At 38.3% G+C, this 27,304-nt stretch overlaps 2 protein-coding genes and 1 pseudogene across 2 annotated transcripts in view; 2 read left to right on the forward strand and 1 right to left on the reverse strand.

The window, feature by feature from the left end:
• LOC149958988 (uncharacterized) overlaps window positions 1-24,682 on the forward strand; it is a 48,096-nt gene extending 23,414 nt beyond the window's left edge. Inside the window, exons 3-7 of the mRNA XM_090167300.1 lie at window positions 10,570-10,650; window positions 11,233-11,271; window positions 11,339-11,375; window positions 23,081-24,582; window positions 24,653-24,682. Coding sequence (XP_090023426.1) covers window positions 10,570-10,650; window positions 11,233-11,271; window positions 11,339-11,375; window positions 23,081-24,582; window positions 24,653-24,682 — 1,689 coding nt within the window. The remainder of the gene's footprint in view (window positions 1-10,569; window positions 10,651-11,232; window positions 11,272-11,338; window positions 11,376-23,080; window positions 24,583-24,652) is intronic.
• LOC149958989 (uncharacterized) lies at window positions 20,715-21,704 on the reverse strand (annotated as a pseudogene).
• Window positions 24,584-26,986, forward strand: LOC149958990 (uncharacterized). The gene is made up of 2 exons (XM_090165112.1): window positions 24,584-26,425; window positions 26,534-26,986. Exon 1 carries the CDS (start codon window positions 24,706-24,708, stop codon window positions 26,398-26,400), a length of 1,695 nt encoding a protein of 564 aa, XP_090021238.1. The 5' UTR covers window positions 24,584-24,705; the 3' UTR covers window positions 26,401-26,425; window positions 26,534-26,986.
• Window positions 26,987-27,304: the final 318 nt, after the last annotated feature.

Raw genomic sequence — 27,304 nt, forward strand, 5'->3', positions numbered from 1 at the left:
AAATTAAGAAAGCATCCATCAGAAGAACGATACACATTTCACGCCTAAAATTAAGAAAGCATCCATATAGAACGATATACATTTCACGCCTCAAATTAAGAAGGCATCCATCAGAAGAACGATACACATTTCACGCCTATAATTTAGAAAGCATCCATCAATAGAACGATACACATTTCACGCCTAAAATTAAGTAAGCATCCATATAGAACGATATACATTTTACGCCTGAAATTAAGAAAGCATGCATCAGAAGAACCATACACATTTCACGCCTAAAATTAAGAAAGCATCCATCAGAAGAACGATAAACATTTCACGCCTAAAATTAAGAAAGCATCCATATAGAACGATATACATTTCACGCCTCAAATTAAGAAGGCATCCATCAGAAGAACGATACACATTTCACGCCTATAATTTAGAAAGCATCCATCAATAGAACGATACACATTTCACGCCTAAAATTAAGTAAGCATCGATATAGAACGATATACATTTCACGCCTCAAATTAAGAAAGCATGCATCAGAAGAACCATACACATTTCACGCCTAAAATTAAGAAAGCATCCATCAGAAGAACGATAAACATTTCACGCCTAAAATTAAGAAAGCATCCATCAGAAGAACGATACACATTTCACGCCTAAAATTAAGAAAGCATCCATCAGAAGAACGATTCACATTTCACGCCTAAAATGAAGAAAGCATCCATCAGAAGCACGATACACATTTCTAGCCTAAAATTAAGAAAGCATCCATCAGAAGAACCATACACATTTCACGCCTAAAATTAAGAAAGCATCCATCAGAAGAACGATACACATTTCACGCCTAAAATTAAGAAAGCATCCATCAGAAGAACGATACACATTTCACGCCTAAAATTAAGAAAGCATCCATATAGAACGATATACATTTCACGCCTCAAATTAAGAAGGCATCCATCAGAAGAACGATACACATTTCACGCCTATAATTTAGAAAGCATCCATCAATAGAACGATACACATTTCACGCCTCAAATGAAGAAAGCATCCATCAGAAGAACGATACACATTTCACGCCTAAAATTAAGAAAGCATCCATCAGAAGAACGATACACATTTCACGCCTAAAATTAAGAAAGCATCCATCAGAAGAACGATTCACATTTCACGCCTAAAATGAAGAAAGCATCCATCAGAAGCACGATACACATTTCTAGCCTAAAATTAAGAAAGCATCCATCAGAAGAACCATACACATTTCACGCCTAAAATTAAGAAAGCATCCATCAGAAGAACGATACACATTTCACGCCTAAAATTAAGAAAGCATCCATCAGAAGAACGATACACATTTCACGCCTAAAATTAAGAAAGCATCCATATAGAACGATATACATTTCACGCCTCAAATTAAGAAGGCATCCATCAGAAGAACGATACACATTTCACGCCTATAATTTAGAAAGCATCCATCAATAGAACGATACACATTTCACGCCTAAAATTAAGTAAGCATCCATATAGAACGATATACATTTCACGCCTGAAATTAAGAAAGCATGCATCAGAAGAACCATACACATTTCACGCCTAAAATTAAGAAAGCATCCATCAGAAGAACGATAAACATTTCACGCCTAAAATCAAGAAAGCATCCATCAGAAGAACGATACACATTTCACGCCTCAAATGAAGAAAGCATCCATCAGAAGAACGATACACATTTCACGCCTAAAATTAAGAAAGCATCCATCAGAAGAACGATACACATTTCACGCCTAAAATTAAGAAAGCATCCATCAGAAGAACGATACACATTTCACGCCTAAAATTAAGAAAGCATCCGTATAGAACGATATACATTTCACGCCTCAAATTAAGAAGGCATCCATCAGAAGAACGATACACATTTCACGCCTATAATTTAGAAAGCATCCATCAATAGAACGATACACATTTCACGCCTAAAATTAAGTAAGCATCCATATAGAACGATATACATTTCACGCCTCAAATTAAGAAAGCATGCATCAGAAGAACCATACACATTTCACGCCTAAAATTAAGAAAGCATCCATCAGAAGAACGATAAACATTTCACGCCTAAAATTAAGAAAGCATCCATCAGAAGAACGATACACATTTCACGCCTCAAATTAAGAAAGCATCCATCAGAAGAACGATACACATTTCACGCCTAAAATTAAGAAAACATCAATAAAAAGAATGATACACATTTCACGGCTAAAATTTAGAAAACATCAATCAAAAGAACGGTAAACATTTCAAGCCTAAAATTAAGAAAGCATCAATCAAAAGAATGATAAACATTTTCAAGACCTTAAATGGCGGAATTTTAAGTATACAAAGTATTAGTGAATGCAAATTATTTTAAATATTTTAATTTTTTATAGTCTAACATGAAACATCGCTTTAAATAACGTAAAACTTTGTATGTTTCTATTATAGTACGGGTAAAAGAGGCCCAAAAAGAGCTCTCCAGCGGCAAAATTCTTCCCAACTTGCAATGTGGCCTAAAAATTCTATTTTGATGTCTTCTTTGAGGATCCGATGAGTCCGCAGCGATGCGGGGTGGAAAACACAGTTTTTGGGAGGACAAGGGGGGCAGGAGGGGGCAGTTGCCCCCTAAATTTGCTTTCACCGAATTGAGCCGTGTTTGGTGTTGTTCCCGATGGTACATTTAACCCTGAGTCGAATGCGACCAACCACATGCCCGTAAGATGAACCGATTCCGAGTTATGGCCGAATTTGTACTGAATCGCGGGGTTTTTTCTCTAATATGAAAAAAATCCCTAAATGTTAAATTTAGCAATCCGGTCAAGTTGGGTATCGTTTCTGTAGTAAGTTTTAACGTTGAGTCGAATGAGCCGCGGATCGCTGGGACCAATAGTTTCGGAGGTATGACCAAAAGTACACTACACAAAGTTTTTTTTCGGAATTTCACTAAATGTTGAAAAGGTATATCAACCATTTGGTTAGGACCAACCATACTTTTGGATCGTACGTTTTATTTTGTGCCGGATCGAATGAGACCAACCGCAATTCCGTCGGATGAATAGTTTCCGAGCTATAACGAAATAATTGCGAACCATAAATGGTGTTTTTTTAAAAAAGTTCGAAAATATTCATTTAAACCACCACCCGTGTCTACAAATTTCTCCCCGGGCACAAAATAATACGTACGATCCAAAAATATGGTTGGTCCTAACCAAATGGTTGATATACCTTTTCAACATTTAGTGAAATTCCGAAAAAAACCTTTGTTTAGTGTACTTTGGGTCATACCTCCGAAACTATTCGTCCCAGCGATCCACGGCGTGTCTCATTCGACTCAACGTTAAAACTTACTACAGAAACGATACCCAACTTGACCGGGTTACTAAATTTAACATTTGGGGATTTTTTTTCATATTAGAGAAAAAACCACGCGATTCAGTATAAATTCGGCCATAACTCGGAAACGGTTATGGGGAAACTGTACCTCCTGCCCCCTTGCCCCTCCAAAAACTGTGTTTTCCACCCCGCATCGCTGCGGACTCATCGGATCCTCAAAGTAAACACCAAAATAGAATTTTTAGGCCACATTGCAAGTTGGGACGAATTTTGCCGGTGAGCTACCCTCTTTTACCCGTACTATTAATTCAGTAAGAATCTATATTATAAGGAGCGCTTGGTACGTTGGTCGTACGTCCGAGCTTTCTGGATTGTTTGCTTAGTCTGTCATGAAGCCAAAGGTGGGGCGGCGAGAAAAAAGGGACCCGCGGAACAGAGGGAAACCGAGACTGCCTTTCGCTTCATTACTGAGGTGGTTCAACTATCTATTTTCTCAAAATCTGTCGCCCCTGAGAGTTGGGCCGTGTTTGTCCCAACCCGCACTTAGCGCAGAGAGAGAATTGAACAGTCGCGCGGTTTTTGGCTCTTCGCTAATTTTCGTTAATTGTGCAGAAAGTGACTTTATGCGGTAAAATGTGTCTCAATATCTTTTCCGGTTTACCGTTCCCATTCGATTGATATAAGTCGGGTTCGCGAGTTATTAGTATAGTGAGCGTTTTTGAAATTATTAAATTATCAGTTTTGAACGAACAACGGACCGCCGACCGTTATACGTAACCCGTTACGCGGCGTTCGACATGGATGAATGGATTTAGGTGATTCCCGGCCAAGAGAGGCGCCCAACGCTTCTCAAGTTCCCAAGGGTGCTGTCTTCATCGTATGACGCCGTTTTTTGGGACGCCGTCTACGTAATACCCCCCTCTTGAGTGTCATCTCCCATCGCTGCTATTTTTAACACGATTCCGCAGCCAGTCGAGATTCGCCTTTTACGTTCAAATTTGAATGACAAACTGCAACAAAACCAGGGGGACCCTCCCCACGGGAGTTGTAAGAACAAAAGCTCATCGAAGATCGGGACTAGAGGAACTATTTCAGCGCCCTCGTCACCCAGTAAAAGTATCCAGGCCACGAGTGAGAATGACATAATTTCGCAATCACAACCAGTCGAGGATATAGGGGTTAAGGCTGGCAAAGACAAGTCGATAAAAACTGGGAAGGCTGTAAATGTTGGTGGTCCAGGAATGGACGAGGATCGCTTGGCGTCTATTATAGGAAGAGTGTTTGATAACCGCCTCGTCACTTTTAAAGAAGAGCTTAAGCAAGATTTGGAGGACACTATCACACTAAAAGTAAATGTACTTAAATTGGATTTGGAGTCATGCTGTCGTGATTTAGTGGGGGATAATTTGAAGGATGAGGTCCAAAAAACGGAAACTCAATTTATTGATCTCGACGAGAAATGGCGTAAAATGCAGGCAGATATTGCGGAACTTCGGAAGAAACTCAATGAACAAACTGCCAGTCGGTCAAAATTTGTAGAACCCGAGAAAGTGAAGCAATCCAAATCTTTGGAAGTTACAGTCCGTAAGGCTGTTTCAGAGATCGCTTCTCAACGGGACAAAGTGAAAAACATAATGATTTTCGGTACAAATAACCAAGATCTGGATGCAACTCATTCAACTCGTGCTTGGTTAGCGAAAAGTCTTAGAGTTCCTGAAGGGAGCATTGACGTCTCTAATTGCGAACGCCTTGCCAAACCAATAGGTAAAGCTGACGATTATAAACCTCGCCCAGTTCGTGTTACGCTAGCGACTGAAGAAATGAAAAAAGTGGTTCTTGACCACGCTAAGAATTTAAAGGGTAATCCGGAGTATGACGGCGTTTTGATCCGAGCCGACCTCACGAGACAACAGAGACGGAGAAGAAACCGATACTATGCCAACCGTAACAGATACCAAGGATCAGGCCAGAAGAATGGAGGGGCTGCTAGTCAGACCCTTCCAACGAATCAACAGTGACCAACGAAAAGATGGCGCACAAGGAAAACGGCAAAGCGGGCGAGAAGACGTAGAAGACAGCTAAATAATAAAGTTGATTCGGAAAATTTGGATTTGGGCTTTCTGAATATTCAAGGGGGACGACGAAGAGTAACTTGGATTGAATTGCAAAAGCTTATGATGGAGTACAATATTCCAGTGTTTTGCGTCGCCGAAACTCACCTGAGGAATTTAGAGAGCCCCGAACTTCTTCCGAGTTTTCAATGGTTTGGTGTAAATCGCGAGGGTTCCCAGAAACAAGGAGGTGGTTTGGGTGTTATTTTTCGGGACAATATGTTCCGAAAAGATTTGGAAATATTTTTAGCGGTCGTCTATATGGCTACTGGAAAAGACGTAAAATCGTGGAATGATTCAATTTTTCGGTGTCTTACAACTGATCTCGCCCAGCTCAATCCTGGTAATACTGCCCCAACGTATGTAGTAGGTGACTTTAATGGTCATTTGTACGAGCTGGACGGGCGTGAAGATAGTACTGGTCGGAGTATCAAGGATTGGGCTTCGACGCACGATATGTATATCATCAACCTTGACCCTGAGCTGTGCGTGGGGAAGACTACCTGGTCCGCTAGAGGTTACTGTTCGAGCATTGACTTAGCACTGTGCAATGAACCAATGCGCGCTCTGTTGAAAAGGTTGACAATTGATGAGGACGGAATCTTGGGCGTAGGCAGTGATCATAACGCTTTAATAGCTACTATATCTGAAATCCTTCCTCAGAATATTATAGCTCCTGTTGCCCAATGCCAAAAGCGATGGCGGACCAGTAATCCAGAGAAGATGTTGGCCTTTAGTCAAGAGGTAAACAGTAGTATTCAGGCTCTTCCAGAGCTTTCGTACCAGTCTTTTCCAGAAGCTATCTCACAAACGGCGTCAAATGAGCTTGGCGTTACCAAACCTGATTCTCGTCAGCGTCTCCAAAAGCATTGGTTCGATCCGGAAGTGAAATCTGCCATACGGGACCGCAAAATAGCTAATAGAAACTATCGTTCGTTTGCCAGAAAAAACGATCGATCGCCTGAAGTATTATCGGAGAAGGAGCGTCTTTGGAAAACTTTTCTATCTGAAAAGCATAAAGTGAAACGTATAGTAGCCTCCAAGATCAAGTTAATTAACGCTAAAACCGAAATGGACATAAAATCATCGGGGCACCTGGCAGCCAAAAAATTTTGGAAGCTCTTTAGAAACAACAAATCTACTGAAATATCGGTTTGTTTGAAAAACAGCTCTGGGATTGGCCTCACGGATAAAACTGCCATCTCAAAGCGTATAGAAGAATTTGTAAATAGCGAAGAACAGATTCTAAAAAAGTTACACGCTCCACTTGTGGCAGATATAGTTAGCCACCCCAACAATATAGATTTCGATATCTCCGAAGACAGGTTAATCATCTCAAGAACTAAATTCGCCTATCAACGCTCTCCCACTAGGAAAAGCGGCGGGCGAAGACCAAATCCCTAATGAGCTATTACGCGCCCTTCCCGGTGCTTCTCGACTAGCTCTACGCACGCTATTCAATAACATCCTTGCCACAAACGTTATTCCTGAAGCCTGGTCAGTCACCGAGATGCGCCTTATATTGAAAGGAGGAGATAAGGACCCTGAAGACCTGAACGCCCATCGTCCAATCGCCATTTCTCAGTGCCTCTCAAAGTTATACCTCACCATATTAAAAAACCGCCTCGTTTTCTTGGTTGAAGATAAGGGTATACTGGGTGAGACCCCTTTAGAACGGGTTTCGTAAAGACCGAAGAGGAGCCGATAACATTTTTACGCTTACGCAACTAATTGAAATGTCGCGACTTGAAAACAGATTCCTGTACGTCGCATTCTTAGATTTACGTAAAGCGTATGACAGCGTGAATAGGAATACGTTGTGGAATACCCTTATTCAGCTGGGAATTCCGTCGAATTTTGTTAACCATCTACGGGCTATTTACGCTTCTACGGCTTATCGCTATTGGTTCGGAGACATATCTACCAGTTGGATCCCGTCCACAGTCAGATTGAGGCAGGGATGAACATTGTCACCCGTGCTTTTCGCTCTCTACTTACAACCACTCGATCGAGCTCTCTCAGAGTCTAGTCTTGGCTTCCGTCTCTGCCACCCGTCACGCTCGGAAATTCGCTTCACCGTTCCCGGTCAGTTTTTCGCCGATGACATATATGTTGCTGCGGAGGCCCTTCGTGATCTTAAACGCCTTTTGAACATCTGCGGCGATTTCGCTTCCGATCACGGGCTCCAGTTTAGTAGTGAAAAATGCAAGGTTTTGTAATTTAACGGAGTCGCGGAATCGATTAACCGAGGCTTAACTCTTCAAGGTTCACCGATTCAATTTGCTTCCCAAATCGATTACCTCGGTGTCTCGCTCAGTTCGAATGTAGATTACTTGGAGAATCACGAAGGAAAATGACGAACAAAGTCAGGACGCTTGCAGGGTGCTATCAAGCACAAAGGCGCGCATTCTTACCGTCACTCGCACGCTCTGGAAATCTGTCGCTGTTCCAAGTTTAACGTCCTCTGTTACACGGAGCCTACCATACGCCAGTTCGAGCAGTCTCAATTTTCAGTGGGGAAAGCGGCGGTTGGTGGAAACTTTTTAACAGCTAAAGTGGCCATCAAGGGTGAGCTAGGGTGGTCCACCTTTGTAGAGCGCGAAGCCCGTAGTAAATTAGTCTACTTGGGGCGCCTTACCTTCATGTCGACGGATCGAATCGCGTCGAAAGTTTATCGATATTTGCGTGCAAAGCGTGTCGAAGCGTTGGACCGAGCTTACGGATACGGGCATCATCGAAAGTACTTAAAATCTGCGGTGGAATGGACGAGGGTCATCGACAAGGCGGTCAAAGAAAATTCTACGGCGAAATGGCGAGAAGAAATTGCGAAACATCAAAGCCTAGTGTTTTACGGTAAAAAGGAAAACTTGGGTGTGGAGTCTTTTTACAATAACGACAAGCCTAGTCAACTACTATTCCTCGCTCGTACTGGAGCGCTACCAACTGCGGCCAGACTCGCCGTGATTTTCGGCGAAAACCCCGACTGCCCTCTATGTGGTGCTCCTGTCGAGGATATTCCCCACGTCTTGATCGAATGTCAGAAATTCGCCGTAGTGCGAGCGGATTATACGCATGCTGAAGAGTTGGATAAGTCAGACGACTGTGTGTCTTTTCTGCTGGGCTTGGGGACTGGGTGTGCCGGATGGCAGGATATTCTTGACATTTTCGTTTTTGTTGGATGTACATAGTCAGTATATTGGTTGTATATATCATCCTTTTAATTTTATATTTTTTTATTTTTATTAAATTTCTTAATTTTTCAATTTTTTGATTTCATTTCATTGTTTTTATTTTCGGCACATTATATATTTGTATAAGTGCTAACGTATTTCTTTTTTATGTTTTTTGACCCGCGAATCCAGTAAATTGTTTCCTCCCTGTTATAAAAGGGATTTGTATTTCAAAGGGAAAATAAATATTCATTCATTCATACACCCGAAATTATCTCACTTTCCGCCGCAAATTGTATGGTAGTTTCAGAAGGCCTGTGAGTGTGAGTTTCGGGAACAGGGAGGTGGAGGGGTTTCGGGTTCGTTCCGATATGAAAGTCCCGTGGCTCTCTCGGCGTACGTTAGTCCCGTGGCCTTAATGCATCAGCCATTGGATACAGGGGGTTTAAAGGGTTACAGGGGGGTTTGGTACGACTGCGAGTTTGAGTTATTTTTGCGGTGAAAAGGGTACCACGGAAATTCTCGCATGGTGAAAAGGGGGAGAGGGTACCATGGTAATTATCACATGGGAAAAGCGGAGAGGGGGACCCACGGTAATTATCACATGGGAAAAGCGGAGAGGGGGTACCACGGTAATTATCACATGGGGCAAAAGGGGGAGGGGTACCCCGATTATTATCACATGGAAAAAAGGGGGAGGTGGGTACCCCGGTAATTCTCACATGAGAAAAAAGGGGAGGAAGGGCCTTATTGGGGTGGTTTTACTTTGGGGAAAGGGTACCATGGAAATTATCACATGGGAAAAGGGGGAGGGGGCCTTACGGGGAGAGGTTGACTATGGGGTTAAGGGTACCATGGAAATTATCACATGGGAAAAGGGGGAGGGGGCCTTACGGGGAGAGGTCGACTATGGGGTTAAGGGTACCATGGAAATTATCACATGGGAAAAGGGGGAGGGGGCCTTACGGGGAGAGGTCGACTATGGGGTTAAGGGTACCATGGAAATTATCACATGGGAAAAGGGGGAGGGGGCCTTACGGGGAGAGGTCGACTATGGGGTTAAGGGTACCATGGAAATTATCACATGGGAAAAGGGGGAGGGGGCCTTACGGGGAGAGGTCGACTATGGGGTTAAGGGTACCATGGAAATTATCACATGGGAAAAGGGGGAGGGGGCCTTACGGGGAGAGGTCGACTATGGGGTTAAGGGTACCATGGAAATTATCACATGGGAAAAGGGGGAGGGGGCCTTACGGGGAGAGGTCGACTATGGGGTTAAGGGTACCATGGAAATTATCACATGGGAAAAGGGGGAGGGGGCCTTACGGGGAGAGGTCGACTATGGGGTTAAGGGTACCATGGAAATTTTCACATGGAAAAAAGGGAGGGGGCCTGGGGAAAGGGTACCATGGAAATTTTCGCATGGAAAAAAGGGAGGGGGCCTTACTGCGGTGGTTCGACTATGGGGAAAAGGTGCCACGGAAATTCTCGCATGGGTAAAAGGGGGAGGGTGCCTTAATGCGGTGGTTCGACTATGGGGAAAAGGGTGGCAGAGGTGCCTGGAAACACACAACTAGCTGAGGGCCCGCCTGTAAGGCGGGCTTCTCGGCTAAATGCCACGATCTATTATAAATAATTGCATTAAAATCGGTCGACTAAGGACTCTGCACCAAATGTTTGTTTCCCTGTATGTTTTTTTGAGAAATAGTTTATCGAATATAAGTTTGTTATAGGTGGCTTTAATGGCTTCCTCCATCTAGTAATGTTCCATGACTATTTTACGTAGCTGAGGGTGAATAACTTTAGTCGCTTGCTCGATAAAAAACCAAGGTAAAAATAGTTTTTAAAGAGTTCGTTTCACCATAATTTATAAACCACTTCTTCGAACCTAATACATTTCTAAGTATTTTTTATTTCAAATTAGAATTATGGTATTTTTTCAGAATGATTCATCATCCCATCAACATGCAGGGCGAGATTTGATTAACATCAAAAGTGCTGGATCGACAGCAGTTAAGCAAACGGTAATATTTAGCTTTAACGATTAAAATATTTTAAAAACATATCAAAAACATGAAAATATTGGTGAATTATAATTTAGGTACACTAGCTAATGACAGTTATTGATTGATTAGCTGATTAAAAACCATTTGACTTTTATCAATATTTAAAGCAAACGTTTTTTATGATATATTAAATTAATATTAAAAATTAAAATCAAACCGAAGAAACTTAACTTAGATTATAATTTTCTGCGTCCATAACCGATTTAGGCATACTACTGCTGCATTAGTTAATAAGAGAGTCATCAATTGTTAAAAATCAATATCATCGATCGTAAGAAACGACAGAATTTGAACTTTCGTGAAGTAAAACTTTGAAAGATCAGATTTAGTAGATCACTTTAAAAACGACCCACAGACGGTGCTTGTACAAAGAAACAAATTAAAAAAAACACTTGTAACAAAATCAGCGTTATCTCTAAAAACCTTATCTATTCTTAGAATAAATTTGTTAAGGAATAGGGTCCAAGAAATTAAACAATCATTTGGTTACCACCATTTATATTTATGTTAATCAATTTTATAAGTAACTTTTATTTTCAGATGATAGGGGGAAAAAGAAACAAGTTTAAAATTATCAAAGTAAGTGAAGATTCAAATTCGTAATAGCAAATAGTTTACCATATTTCTTAATGTTTTTCCACTTTAGAATAAGAATATTTTTGGTGATACCAGAAAATTTAAATGTAAGTTAGGGTTGTTTTCATTTATAGTCCCACACTAAATCACAATTTGTTTGTCAATTACCAAACATATTTACCTTCGATTGTTTCAAGGTAATAAATGCAGTTTAATTGGTTTTTCCGCTCAAATGGTGCAACGTAGTATTAACCCACTATTAAATTTGAAATTTCTGTTGATGCGTTTGTGTTTCGAAGAAGTATGTGCAGACTAAAGAGCTCACCACCACGGATATTTTTTCAAAAAACAATTTTTTTGGGAAATACAAAAATCGATATGGTAAGAGAGTTTATTCGGTCTGTACACCGTGTCGGATTAACGAATAAGCTAGGTAAGCTTAAGCCTAGTTACACAAAACTGTCCAAAGGCAGTCAGGACTTAAGAATGATTTAGAGTAAGGTCAATGTTGAAAATTAAGGCGGTTAAGTTTTAACACAACTATTTAATATGTTTGGTCGGAGGAAATAAAAAGACGTGCATAAGTGACAATAACAAAAACGAATCTATTTTCAAACCAAAAGTTACAAAGGTCATAAACAAAAAAAATTACGTCATGTAGTCTGGAGGTTTCTATTCCGAGACTCATATAAACAAAAATATAATGTTTATTTATGCGCCTCACTAGATGGCAATAGTGTTCCAGCGATATATATTTCCAACAGTCAATACTCTGCTAGACGAATGTCAGAGTTCCCATATAGAAATCGAGCTTAGTCGTCCGGTTGAATGCTCATTCGCCATGGTCTATATTATGCGATAATAGTATACTGATTATTTAGACGCCAAGTTAGAGGTTTTAGATGAACGTGAATTTTTTGCTTCCATATTATAAATAACGACGATAGTCAAAACAAACACATCACTGTGTTTTTACATCAGTGACTCCGACCTTCAAGACCAAAGATCGAACTATTTCTGTAGATAATGAAGACCTGGAGGTCAGAGACCAAATTTTGCAACAGAGATTTGAGACTGGAGATTTTAAAGCATAGCAGACCTACTTCTCTCGTTTAAATATAAAAAATGGATTTTATATACAGGGTGTTTTTAGCTCGAAAAAGTGATTTTTTTAAACTATGTTTTCTACAAAGTTGAAATTTTTATACATGTAGGGTGACACTCGCTGACAAAATTTCATCGATTACGGAAACTATTTTCACGTTTTTTCAAAACTTTCACCGCTAGGTGCTGGAATTAATTTGTCAATGGGAAACTTGTAGAGCGTCATCGAACACATGTGAATGTCGTTGGTTCGAAAAAATTAAACTAATTTTTCACTGAAAAACAGGACTTGAAAAAGTGACCAGTTGGGCTACGTACAATAAATAATTTTCAAAAAGAATCAGAAGAATCAATTTATTAAACAAAATGCGATGAAAATTATAAGAATGGTTCAAATATTCCACCATCAGCTGCGATACAAGCTTTAGCGCGAACAATCAAGTTGTCAAAAGCATGTTGAATCATGTCTGGGATGATTTCCCCGGAAGGCGCTTATAATTTGTTGACGAAGTTCTTCTTGCGTTTCAACGGGAGCGGCGTAGACCTTATCCTTACTTGACCGAAAAAGTTGGTTTTTCGAACTCCGAGCTCCGCTACCTAGCTTTAGGCGCGGTCCGGGGTTATTTACGATGTTGGTTGTGGTTTAACAGGTAACCATGATGACGTCAAACCCATTGGCGATGCACCAAGGGTGATGCGTTTGTTGTCCGGTGATATTAGTACCCCCTCTTCAAATACTTACTTAATTCGGCCCCTCTAAAATCTTTTTTCAGCCTTTTTATCCTTTTCGGAACTCCCTTAAAACTTAGTAACAAAATAATTAATTAGGGCATTTGGCCCGGTGAGCCCTTCCATCTAAGGGCGAATAAGCATTGTCCCCTTAAAGGAGTGGACCATGAGTAAAATAGCCCCAAAAAAAGAAATCCAACGGCGTAAGATCTGGTGACCTTGGTGGCTAAAGTATCGGTCCGTTTCTCCCTATCCCCCGTTGCTGAAATTTGTTGTCGAAAACCGCGCTCACGTCTCTGTGGTAATGAGGCGGTGCTCCGTCTTGTTGAAACCTTAACCTGGCTCGTTGGGTAAATTCGTTTTGTAGGAAATGTAAATAATTCGGCCCATTTAGATTTAAAAAAGAAAGTCATTGCATTAAAGTGACAAAGGTCTAACCCCTGAATACTGGTGCGTTTGACGAAATATCTGTCAAGTGTACACTCTGTACAAAAAGTCTTTGCCCGTGGGAGATTTCGAACATTTTCGCCCGTCATTTCTTGTATAGTTGCATCAAGTCAAAGCGGACATCGGTAATAGATTAATAAAATGTTTAGCTACAAACTGGCCAAAATCATTTTCTGAATAGACTTATAATTTGGCCTATTTTGGCCTAAAAGAGGGGGTGTCAACTTTTTTATTTTTGATCTCAGGTCATTTTAAACCTGATTTTCGTGTTCTCCGGGGTTGATTTATATTTAGAAAGTGTTGTAATTATTCAAATCGACGCATTGGTTCAAAAGATATTAACCAAAGACGTTTTCACAGAAATTGAGAAATATCTAAACATCTCACCAAGCCATTTAAAATAATAAATGTTTTCATGTGCTCATTTGAGAAACGAACAGGGGCGACGCCAGAAAATATTTATGTTAACCTTCAATTTGTTACATATTTAGAATTAAACAAAAAATATTACTTCTAGGAACTATAGATGGCGACAAAACCCGTCAACATATATTATTTTAAATGGCTTGGTGAGATGTTTAGATATTTCTCAATTTCTGTGAAAACGTCTTTGGTTAATATCTTTTGAACCAATGCGTCGATTTGAATAATTCCAACACTTTCTAAATATAAATCAACCCCGGAGAACACGAAAATCGGGTTTAAAATGACCTGAGATCAAAAATAAAAAAGGTGACACCCCCTCTTTTAGGCCAAAATAGGCCAAATTATAAGTCTATACAGAAAATTATTTTGGCCAATTTGTAGCTAAACATTTTATTTATCTACTACCGATGTCCGCTTCAACTTGATGCAACTATACAAGAAATGACGGGCGAAAATGTTCGAAATCTCCCACGGGCAAAGACTTTTTGAACAGAGTGTACAGTACATACTTAGCGCTCATGGAATAATTGTCAATTTTAATAAACGTTATAGAAATAGAAAATTATCGAGAAAAAATTAACTTAGTACAATTACAACCAAAATAATAAAATTAAAGGAATAAACATTTAGCTAGCCCAACTTGTCACTTTTTCAAGTCGTTTTTTTCAGTGAAAATATCGTTTAAGTTTTTCGAACCAACGATATTCTAATGTTGACGCTCTACAAGTTTCCCATCGACAAATTAATTCCAGCGCCTAACGGTGAAAAATTAAGTTTTGGAAAAACGTGAAATTAATTTCCGAAATCGATGATATTTGGTCAGCGAGTGTCTCCAGGCATGTTTAACGTACCATATAGATTTCCACTTTCTAGAAAACATTGTTTTTAAAAAAATTACTTTTTCGAGCGTCTAAAAACACCCTGTATATTTTACGGCAAAGAAAATGCGTATCATAATTCAATTTAATTATATTTTTATTCACACCCTGAATATTTTTAGCGTATTTATAAACTTTTTATTGCATTTCAATGTCCGACAATATATTAAACCAATCTAATCCAATATTAATTAAAAGCAAAAATACCAGCCAATAGTAAATTGAAGTATGGTTAACACTTGATTTACAAAAGTTTTTTGGTTGTATTTCAATATCTTTGAAAGAACACCTCAATGTAATGTAAACCGTCTATATTACGAAACACAGAACGAACAAGGACCAACAAAAGCATATAATAATAATAATAATAGTAATAATAATAATAATAATAATAATAATAATAATAATAATAATAATAATTTAAGTTTATATTACAAGAAATTCAAAGTGTAATAGATACACCTATTTAACCTTGTTTCTTGTGAAAATTTAGATCAAATTAAAAACCAGAGAATCAAACAAATTTGAAAGAACTGCATTTATATTTTAGATCAATAATAAAATTTAAGAAATGGCATTAAAATTTCAGAATAATAACATTTAAATAGGACATGACTCTCTATGTACAATGCGTACGACCGGGAACCTAGAGAGGATAAAACAGAACATCGTTAACAAGAAACCTATCCCCGTAAAGTGTCGCCATTATCGTATGACTTAACGGCCGGCGATTTCGGTGAAAAAACAACGTATAATTATTTATAAACACCACATATATTTAATTTTTTTATGAACATTAGTTTAAGTGGTTGCATGTCTTTACTCCGACAAACCCACCACCGATGGACAATAACCAACTAGGCACGGGCCTATGGGCCCCCACCAACAGAAGGCTTTTTTGGGTACATGAATAAAAATAAAAATATTTAATCATAATCAGCCTGGGGCTCCACCTTCAGTAAATCCGGTACTGTGTTAAGCCAATGATATTCTAACCAGTGTGTTAGAATTTATAGCCCGGTGTACCTAACCAATTGAAATGTGATTGTCCCTCATATCGAGGAACGTTAGGAATTAATTTGAACATAATTAGCCGAGGGTCAAAACACTGACGCGCCCCAACGCAAAGAGAAATTTAAGGCGATAATATTGTTTGGCGACATATTGCCACGCAGATAAAACATTAAGAACGACAGCGAAATTTCTAAAGCAGGAACAATAAAAGCAAAACAATTTATTCAATAAGGGGAAAAAAACCCAAGAACAACTGTTTTTATCAAACCTTAAACAAACACATGCAGCATTGCCTCAAAATAGAATAGAATAAACAAACACTTTTTTTTATTCAAAGACGGAAGATACAAGGGCTGAATGAGTCTGAGAAGACCGCGAGCCCGGCGAAGATTTTGAGGCGTGAGTGTGACGTGTGGGACCAATTCAGTCCGCACGTCCACCTGATTAATCAACGGGGGGATACGTAGGGACCAGGGGGGGGGGGACACGCGCGGCGGAAGTATTCCGACCACCCGTTGGGGGATTGGTGGTCGACCTCACACGGCCATCCACAAACTTTGCCTCCCAGACGCATGGGATTACAGGAATACGCCACTACTCCCGGCATGACAAACACATTCCATTAAATTTTAATATCGCTAAAGAAAACTAGAATAAGCAGAAACGATCCACGAATGTTTTAAGCCATTTCGTTATTTTAACGATCGACACCAAATTTGAAACGCATCCTACTTTTTAGACCTAGGCAGTTCGTTTCTAACATTATTTCCTTTACGTTCAAATAAAACAAGATGTCCCGGACATTTAAGTACACACAATCCCCCCGATGTATGAACTTAATTTCAAAAATTAAATTTATATTTGAACAAATTTTCAATCCTTTTGTACTTTAACTTTTAAACCCAGAGGAATTTTAATGAAAACGAATTTATCGAGTTACCTGGTTTTAGAAATAAGGTAGCGAAACGTGAACACGTTAATTTAAATTAATTTTTAGGCAAAACGAATTTTTCGAGTTACCGGGTTTTAGAAATACGGTAGCGAAACGTGTGCACGTTAATATAAATTAATTTTTAGACAAAACCAATTTTTCGAGTAACCTGGTTTCGGAAATAAAGTAGCGAAACGCGAACAAGTTAGATGGCGCCTGTATAGAGCTCGGCGGAACAGATAAATTAACCTACAAAATTTAAATTATTCATAAAAATTTCTGTTAACTCTTTATTTATGAATATTATTCGCGGTTATAAAAATAATATGCCCAATATAAGTTTGTATTCGGATAATTTTCGGCTATGGATAAAAACAAAAGAAAACGGATATTTCTTATCCAAACGACGAGCTCTACGCCTGTATCAATGGGCATGAAATTCAAATATGACAATAGTGCGTACGCGGGTTGTGGGGTCGAAGCTAACGTACCGCGAGCAATCGTGTGTACGGCGGCGGCAGCGGCTACACAGAAGGTGATCGTAATACACACTGTAAAAACAGCCAAAAGGAGAAACCTGCCATGAAAACCCCCCTCGGTCAAAAGACCACGGGCGAAGATAGCGGTCGGCATAGAAGTATCGGTGCAAAAGCCGTCGCTGTAAACACCAGTCGCCGTAAATATCCGTCGGCGCAATGACCCACGACGTGCCAAACTACGCAAAAGGCGTCGTCATAAAAACCAACGACGTACCGACATGATACCGTTTAAGTGCTTCAAATTACTTTATTAAAATTCAATCGTAAAGTTGCTAGAGTCCAATTATAAAATAAAATTTATAGATAAGCATTGGTTATGGGTGTCTTTATAAAAAACTATCTTTAATACCCGCCTTCGCCGGGGGTCTTAGGTTATAGAATTAGATCTGATTTGTACGTAAGAAAAGTAAACGCTGTAGCAAAAACGGTCGGAAAAACGCAACACGAGTAGCAAAATTAGTAGCAAACACGCAACACACGTAGCAAAAACGGTAGAAAAAAGTCCTCGTAGCAAAAACGGAACACACGCAACATGGGTAGCAAAAAGTCCTCGTAGCAAAAACGGAACACACGCAACATGGGTAGCAAAAAGTCCTCGTAGCAAAAACGGAACACACGTAACACGAATAGCAAAAAGTCCTCGTAGCATAAACGGAATACACGTAACAAGCGTAGCAAAAGTCCTGAACAACTTAAAAATCCCAACTAGTCTTCCCCTTCTACGAAGTTCCTTTCTTTCACACTAACTCCCCTTCTACGAATTTCACACTAACCCGTTAAAACGTTTAAAGGTCGGGGCGGGCGCAAGGAACTTAAGAGAGGAGAACAAACCGGGCGACGTTTTAAAACAAATAACGGCGCGACCACGCGACACTTTTCAAAAAAAGAAATAGATCCGAAAATAGATAAGAGAATTGAAAGCCGAGACCAGCTGGAAAATTAGATAAGGGAAAGAAAGAGGCGAAAGTCCAACGTCGAGCAAAAGAAAACTGAATTATGAGTAAAATTGAATTAGATTAATAACCATGTCAAGTATTGGAATTAGACGCGTTTAGTTGGAAATCAGACCCTGAACATCGAGTTAAAATTTCAAGCACTCTAGAGCCAACCGTTCTCGAGTTTTTAGGAACAGGACATACAAATAAATAAAAGGACAAACTTTGAGACTTATATAGTTATAGATTGGCCGTTGAGTTTTACTATTAGATTTGCGTTGTGTTTAATGATATAGACGATTTCAGAAACGATAGAGACCTACGGTGGCATATTTTCCCGGGCTCGATTTATGTAGATGTATCGGCTGCTAGATTGGAGTTTTGAAGAGGCCTGGAAATAAGCGTACCTAGTCACTGATTAGCGAGCTGCAGCGAACTTTGCAGCTGGTCCAGATTCAGCTGAGCTGCAGAAAACCAAAAGTGTCGTCTGCTAGTTAACATTATAGATTCGTTTAGGCCTTATAGGCTTGTCGTAGCTTTCGCTTTGGTGGTAAAATAAAAGTTTCCAAAATCAGGGTAAGTTTATGAAATATTTAACTGTTCTATGTCAATATGTAACATTTTCTTTTACAGGTCATAATATGGGATCACCATCACGTAGTTCACCACTTGGAAATATTAATATTCAGATAGAGGATGAACCTACATTTCCTAAAGGAAATTGGACCAAAGTAATACGTAACTTCCCCGACAATTTTGGAGGACATCAGATTAAAGCGCACCAAAAACTTGGCAAAGATAGAAAACATTATACAAATGGTTATAAAATGTTTAAAACCGGTAAAATAACAAATGCACTTTTACATTATGGAGACTCTAGTATATTTGTGAAAGGAACCTGCCAAGCATCTTTCACTCTGAAAAAACACTATTCGGTTTTTGCTATCATTACCCTGAAAGGTACAGTGTCTTATGGAAAATGTGGTTGCAAATCTGGAGCTGGTGAAAGGTGTAAACATGTAGTGGCCTTACTGTGGTACTTGCTTGACAATTTACAAATGGGAAATAGTTTTTTGTCGAAAGACATATCCTGTACGGAAACTGAATGTCAGTGGAACAAATGTAAAGGGACAGGAAATCTTGCAGGAACCAGTATACAGTTTGAATCGCTCCTTTTTGTAAAACACATTCCTGATAAGATGAGTTCCACTGCTGAAAGACTGACCAAGCGTGTAAAAAGGTGTGAAAACACATACACTGAAGTATCTAAACAGTCCCTGATTGAACTTTCCAAAGATTTAACAAGTGCGAGCAGCTGCTTGATGTTGCAGGATATCTTAGCAGAGTGTAATTACCAGCCAATACCATTACCAAGAAACTCATTAGCAACAACTGTCAATAATACAACTGAAGTGTTAAATTGTAGACCAAAATTGCCATTGATGTCTGAAGACTCGGAGTTAGAACCAAATGTAAAGACTGCTTTACCTAGCGAGATTGTTTTATCCATTGAGGAAGCTTGGGATTTGGAACAAAAAACTTGTGCACAATCTAATAGTAAGGAATGGATGGAGGAGCGAAAGCTTAGAGTAACAGCGTCACAGTTTGGAGAAATTTGCAAAAGGAAAAAGATTGTTAATACTTAGTTTGTGGATCGAATCAAGAAAGTACGGCCCAATATCTCGACAAAATATATGAAAGAAGGCCTAAGAAGTGAAAGTGATGCAGTGATACTTTACTTATCTAGTCACAGTACTATAACAAAACACTATGCAGTCGGCTTTTGTGTGAATACCACTACCCCTTATCTGGGTGCAACACCTGACAGGGTTATTTATGATAATACTCTTGAAGAATGGGGCATCCTTGAAATAAAAACATTAGCTAAAGGAAAAGAAATGGGCCTAACGGTAACTGAATATATCACCACATTAAAACCAGACTACCTGAAAATTACTGATGGTCAAATCAGCTTAAAAAATCATAATTTCTTTTATCAAATACAAGGGCAAATTGCAATAACTGGATTGAAATGGTGCAATTTTTTAGTGTATAGTGGCTGTGATTTCCATGTTGAACGCATAGCTTTAGACAAAGTATTTTGGACTTCAGCTATGCTACCGAAGCTAACAAAATTTTATTTACAATATTTTATGGATAGATAAATCATGATGAAATGTGATACCTAAATTCTTATTTTTGGAGGAAATTTTATATAAATATTTATACCAAGTTGATGTGTGATATTTTGTAAAAAGGAATCTATATTCATTATATTTATATTTTGTTTACAAAAGGGACCTGTGATAAATCTCACATTTATATGCAAATTTAATCAAGTGAAATAAATTGCATACATTTTTATTTCATGAATTCCTGGTGATATTAATTTCTACATCAAATACCGGTTAAATCGAAATTGATTTATCGCCTTTTTTTCTAGTTATGGATCAACAATGACATTACACAAATAACAGCATATTAGCCAAATTTTGTTTAACTTATCATGCATAGAATTCGGAAAAGTGTATTTTAATATACGGAAGCTTTTGACCATTCTAATAACTCGCTCAACGTGAATTCTCACGCTAGCTATTTCCCGAGTTTCATTTTCATCTTCTAAACTAAGCTGGTCCCTCATTCCCATAAATGGTGGTATATTTAATTTGATATTTCTCTTGTTGAGATCTTCCTCTATCAAAAATCCTCGATCAGCCATTACTTCATCATTCTCTTCAGGGAGGTCAAGGATCCCACTCTTCTGCGTGATTTCCTTGTCAGATATGCGACCAAAAGATAATTCCGAGGCAAATGAAATGAAAACATTAGGGGTGCACCCTATCAGTCCCTTGGCAGTGTTGTGTTACTTGTAACTTGAAAAAGTTGCGCTTTGTACCCTATAATCTGATGGAGTTTCTATAAATATCTCGGTGCAATCCAAAAGAATTCTCGTAGAGGGATACAACTTTTTAAACGAATCAGGCATATATTTATCCACCACTTTACGACTTGGCCATATGGGAACTTGTCGCAGTAGGTTACTTATATAGTCAATCCAAAATGACCAAATGGAGCTTGTGGTTGAAACACTTACTCCAAACCTAAAAGCAATATCCTGTTCTAGCAAGCCTACTCGTAGACGACTTAGAACCAGGAACAGTTGATTTATAGGGCTAATAATTTGCTTTCTTGCAGTTTTGCATTTTCTTAGTGTTTTTTTTACTCTAGATTTGTTTTCATTTTCAAGACCAGATCGAAAAGTATCATAAGCATCTTGATAACCTTTTTCAACAAAGTTGAAAAATGCCATGAATCGTTCCTTGTTCTCAAATCCCGTATAAAAATGTAACGCAAATTCGTCGTCTACAATAGATTCAATATCAAATCGAGTTTTCTTTGATTTTGCCATTTCAGTTTTTAGGTCCAGATCCATTTGAATTAATTTTCCACAAGTTATATCATAGTTTAGTTGAAAAGCGTCTAAATTTTGTTTAAAATTTACTATATTTTCTTCCAAGTTTTTTATTTTCTTTAACTGCTGTTTGATGATAGATTTATTATCAAGAATAACGGATTTGTTTTTTATGTTATAGTTGTGATCTGTCAGTGGTTCCATAGTTGACTTTGTTATAAGCGATGTAATTTTCACTTTGGCACATCGAACCATTTCAGGGTAATAAATTTGTCCTCCGAGAGATATTTCTTCATTAATATCAGTCCTAAAATACTCGTCACCAATAGCATTACAATTTGCCTTACGTTTTAAATGTGGTCTTTCTGGAATATTAAAATCAAACTGGCCATCATCGTTACCTTTAGTAGAATTTGTAGAGTTAGATTTCCATGAAAAATGTAACGGTATATTTTGACTATGGAGCTTCACGCCAGATTTATCAAAATGACTGCCACAAATTTTGCTAGTAGGTTTGGGAGACCATAATACATCAGGCCTATAGGGCTTTGAGATACTTTCTCTAACACATGCAATCCACTTTTCTTTTTCTCTCGGAGCACTTGGAAAATTATGAAAACTAATATTGGGTGTTTTTTTTTGAGTTATTGGATATTGAACTTTTACTAGATTAAGAAACAAAATTAAATAATTAAATTCATTAAATTTTGTTTAAACATAAGACTCGACCAAAACATACCTATGTAGTATTTTACGTGACTCGTCAACCATAGGCTCAATCTGTGCCACAAAAACTTCCATTTTGTTCCTCCAAGTTTATTTTTACTTATAATTATTTACATTTTAATTAGGATTACTTTTCTTATCATTCGGGGTTTTTAAAATGTTAACTAGCAGACGACACTTTTTCTTTTCTGCAGCTCAGCTGAATCCGGACCAGCTGCAAAGTTTGCTGCAGCTCGCTAATCAGTGACTAGGTACGCTTATTTCCAGGCCTCTTCAAAACTCCAATCTAGCAGCCGATACATCTACATAAATCGAGCCCGGAAAAATATGTCGCCGTAGGTCTCTATCGTTTCTGAAATCGTCTATTAGTCATGTTCTGGATGAATTTCTTTATAGGTCATAAACTAAATAAAAACAAGAGATCCACTGGATGCGTAATAAAATCATTTATTTTATAAAATTATTTTATTACGCTTCCAGTGGATCTCTTGTTTATGTGTTAGAGCCGTTGAATGTTTCATTATTAGTCCATAAACTAATCGAGGCATCGAATAAACATTTTATTGAGGATACTACACCACAGACATTAATTACTATTCTTGTTCTCTTTAATATGTATGGGTTCTTAATTAAAAGAAACCATTTTAACGTTTATTTTTTGTTCAAAATAGCAGAGATATCATGGGCCTGTCTAGGTAAAGAATATCAAATCATCCTGTTGTCAAAGCCACTGTTGGTTCTACAAGAAGACAAAGAAAATAAGTTGAGCCTTAAAGATGTTCTGAGAAATGTAAATGAACAAGAAATTGAAGATGTCATCGACGACTTCATCCTGTATAAGCTCATCAACGACATTGACGTTCACTTAGGAGAAAGGCTACAGGGCTTGGGAGAAACAGAGGCCTATTTCATACCACGGGCCTTTATAAGTCTGCGAACTCAAGGAAATGCTGAAATGAGTCTCGTCGAACTAATTGAAGGGATGAGAACTGGTGAGACCATCATCATTTCCGACGATGCGGGAACAGGAAAGTCCACAATTCTCAAAACACTAGCGAAAGAGATGAAAAAGATGTTTCCCAATCGTTGGATCATCTTCGTCAATTTAAGAAGCTATGCCACAGTTTTCGAGAAGCATCTCGACTTGCAAATCAAAGATACTTCGGAAGCTGTAAATTTCTTCGTCTCCAAAATGTATATTTCTAAATATAAAGACAACAATTACGAGAATAATTTGTTGACATGGTGTTTGGAGAAAAGTGGAGGTGTGGTCTTGCTGTTCGACGGCTTCGACGAAATCAGTCCAAAGTACGAAAGCATTGTCAAAGCAATGCTTGTGGGTTTGAAAAACAGTCGCTTCCAAAATTTAGTTGTCACCACGAGACCATACGCGTCTGAAGATTTACTTTACACATTTGACGCATCATGCTATGAACTAAGAACGTTCAATGACGAAGAAAAGCTGAGATTTATCGTTAAATATTGGCTTAAGAAATCGAATTGTAACGATAAGACTACACTGGATACTAAAGCGAAGCGTTTGATTAAATTATTTTCGACATTAATTCAAGATAAAGATCGTCAATTTATGGGAATTCCTCTTCAATGTCGTCTACTGGCTGAAGTTTACAAAAATAAATTAAATTTTTCAGAAGAATGGGAAACAATATCATTATACGAATTGTACCAAACATTTACTAAAATTAAATTGCAAGAGGAAGAAAATAAGTACCAGAGCACAACAAGTACAAGTGGCACCGAGAATAACGCCCTGGCCATAGCACGTGTGCAAGAGTACCATTGGGAATCGGCGTTTCGTCTGTTGCTTGGAGAAAACATTGTTAAGAGATTAAAATTTCATAGGCCGAAGAAAGAAAATAAAGAGTTTCTGCTGAAGAAGATCGAAAGAGTGGGCATCATGACGGACACTGGGGAAAATCCGATTTTTATACATCGCACATTCGCCGAGTTTCTGGTCGCGGAGTTCTTCATCGAAAGCATAGAACACATTGAAGGAGAAGAATTTTGGGAAATAATAGAGATTTTGTTAAAGGATATTTTAGGCACCTTTGATTATAACCTAAATGTCGTCCAAACCTTTTTTGAAAGTGGTTTAGAGACCCAAAAGTTTAAAGATGAGAAATTTCTTCTCATTCGAAGCTCAATTTTGCGAGTCTGGCGCTTTGATCCACAATCCACTTTTTATAGATTCGAAGCATTATGGGACTTCGGAATTTTTACAGAGAGCTACAAACTGTATCGCTTTCTTCTAAATTGCTTGATAATTAATGGAAGTATGCCAATCGATTTTTTTCCTCTGGTATCCGAGTTCGCAAAGCTTTCCAAATCATGGGAGCGAAATACGGTCACGCAATTTAACGAAATATTTCTAAATTTTCTTTCTTCCTGTTCTAAAACCATCCAAGATATTATTATTACGCAAATAAAATATCATGGAGATTTGAAATCGGAATACCAAGACTTTTTGAACTGTTTTATGGAATCTGCGTTGGCATTTCCAGGTATCTCAGTGACTTCAGAGTCGGTTTGCCAGAAACAGACTCTGTTTGAAGAATTTTGGCGGGCTGCGGCTGATGGGGATGCCGAACGTTTGAGAAAATTGCTCCACGAAGCTGGTGACGACGAAACCCGATTTTGGCTCCTTAACACTGTAAATCCAGAAAAATATTGGTACGCTGGTTCAGCTTTAGCTATCACGATATACCACAATAGAGATACTGCTCTGAAATTTCTTTTAGACAGAGGAGCACCAGTAAACCTACAAATCGAACATCATCACCTACCTCCACTATTTACGGCCATAAGATCTGGCAATTTAAAGTGCTTTAAAATGCTCTTGAATAGAAATGCCGACATAAATCTCAAATACGATGGTCAAACGCCACTGTCATACGCTTGTAAGTATAACAAATCGGAACTGGCCAGTTATATCTTAAACCTTAGATGCGACAGAGAAGACTCAAAAGCTTGGTATCACGCAATTAAATCCGGAAGTGCAGATATGGTACTTCTTTTATTAGAACATGGATTTGACGTTAATCAACGTGATAGGTACAATAAATCTCCACTTCACTACGCTGCTAGTCTTCAAAGAGAAGAAATTTCAGGGAACTATCAAAATATAATCGAAATTCTTTTGTCTCATGGCTCTGACATTGATAGCGCAGATTACGACGGACTAACAGCCTTACACATTGCAACAATCAAAGGAACTTCCCATACCGCCAAGAAACTTATTGACCATGGCGCAAATATACAAGTTGTTAATAATCATGGTGAAACGCCTTTGCATTGTGCCGCGGAGTGTGGTCAAATTGAATCATGCTTCGTTTTATTGGAAAAAGGTGCAAATATTGAAGCTGTTAATCAATATAGAGAAACTATTTTTCATACGGCGGCTAAATGGGGTCGAACTAAACTAGTTTCCTGTTTGATGGCCAAAGGTGCAATAACTGAGGCTGTAAATCTACTCGGAGAGACTCCTTTGCATCTTGCCACCTTTGAAGGTCAAAATGAAACAGTCTCTATTTTGTTAGAAAGGGGTGCCTTTATCGAGGCCAAAGATCATAAAAATCAAACCCCATTACACAAGGCTTCTATTGGTACTGACTGCGACCATCAATTGGTTCGGCTTCTGTTGGAGCACGGCGCGGATGTATGTACACGGGACGAGAACGGGAACACTCCTTTGTCGTTAGCTGTTATGGAATGGGACAGTGAAATGGGTCCACTGTATTTTCCTTGTAAGAAAACTGATGTTGTCATTGGTCAGCAAGAAACCTTTTCTCTACAGGAAGCTCTTGTAGTTTTTGCCAGAAAAGAAATATCCTCAGCATTTTCGGACGATTTTGAGCGACAAAAAGACGAAGGGAGTGCATTGAAAAGGAGTAACTTAGCTGATAAAATTTCTTTATTATTAGAGAAACTAGAACAGACCCGAGAAGAATGCAACTCCGAAAAGCGGAAGTGACCGTTGCAATCATCGATTTAAAAAAGTAGGTTTCTTAGTTTATGTAATTTCTTTGATTATTCGTACTTATTTTAGCCAATATTTTAGGTTAGAATAAATATTAGGGCTAAATCGGGAATTTTATTTCCTACAGGTTATTGGAATGTGCAATTGTTTCATTTACTAAGCAGTATTTTAAAATGTCTACTGTCATTGCTGCCAAAGAAAATCCATAATCGCCGAGGACGTCTGGCTTGTGTCAACGTTTTAGGAATTAGTTCAGCTATGGTTGTTGCAGAAAAAACATGTTATTTACCTGATCTTATTGAATTTGAATAAATACTTTAAGGAGCAACTAAGTGCTGTTATTAAACATTAGTTTTTTTAAACGGTCATGTTGATATTTAAATCTTTTGGCTAAAGCAAATGCATTTAATTTTGGTCTTTTTTTGACAGGCTTCTGGGATTTATTTTCTTGAAAAACCTTTTCTGTCTATACATAAACTATAAAACATTTACGTGAACCCCGTGAACCACTTCGCAGAATTTTCTTTGCTTAGTAAAAAAGATCTGCGGTTTCCACATTTTGATTAACTAGTGCTTTAAACACATCCAATGCATTCTGCTTTTGTATACCATTTCTTTGTAATATTTTAATAGTTCAATTGATTTTGCGCTTATTTGTGTTTCGGGAGAATAATTTTGTATTTAAAAAAAACAAATTATGTGTGACTCTTTACTGTTTTAGAAAAATTAAAAATAGCTCGAAAATATTTTTTTACATTTCATAATAACGCCTTTAATTATTTATAAAATATATTTATTATCGGTTATTTAAGTAACTCTTTAGCTATATTTGTTATATACAATTGAGGCATATAGAGTACGAGCGATTGACGCGCAGCGCCTCTAGGGGCGAGCTCAC

The sequence above is a fragment of the Leiobunum rupestre genome, chromosome 2 (genome assembly GCF_980474605.1).
Source record: "Leiobunum rupestre chromosome 2, qqLeiRupe1.1.hap1, whole genome shotgun sequence".
Taxonomy (NCBI): Eukaryota; Metazoa; Arthropoda; class Arachnida; order Opiliones; family Sclerosomatidae; genus Leiobunum; species Leiobunum rupestre.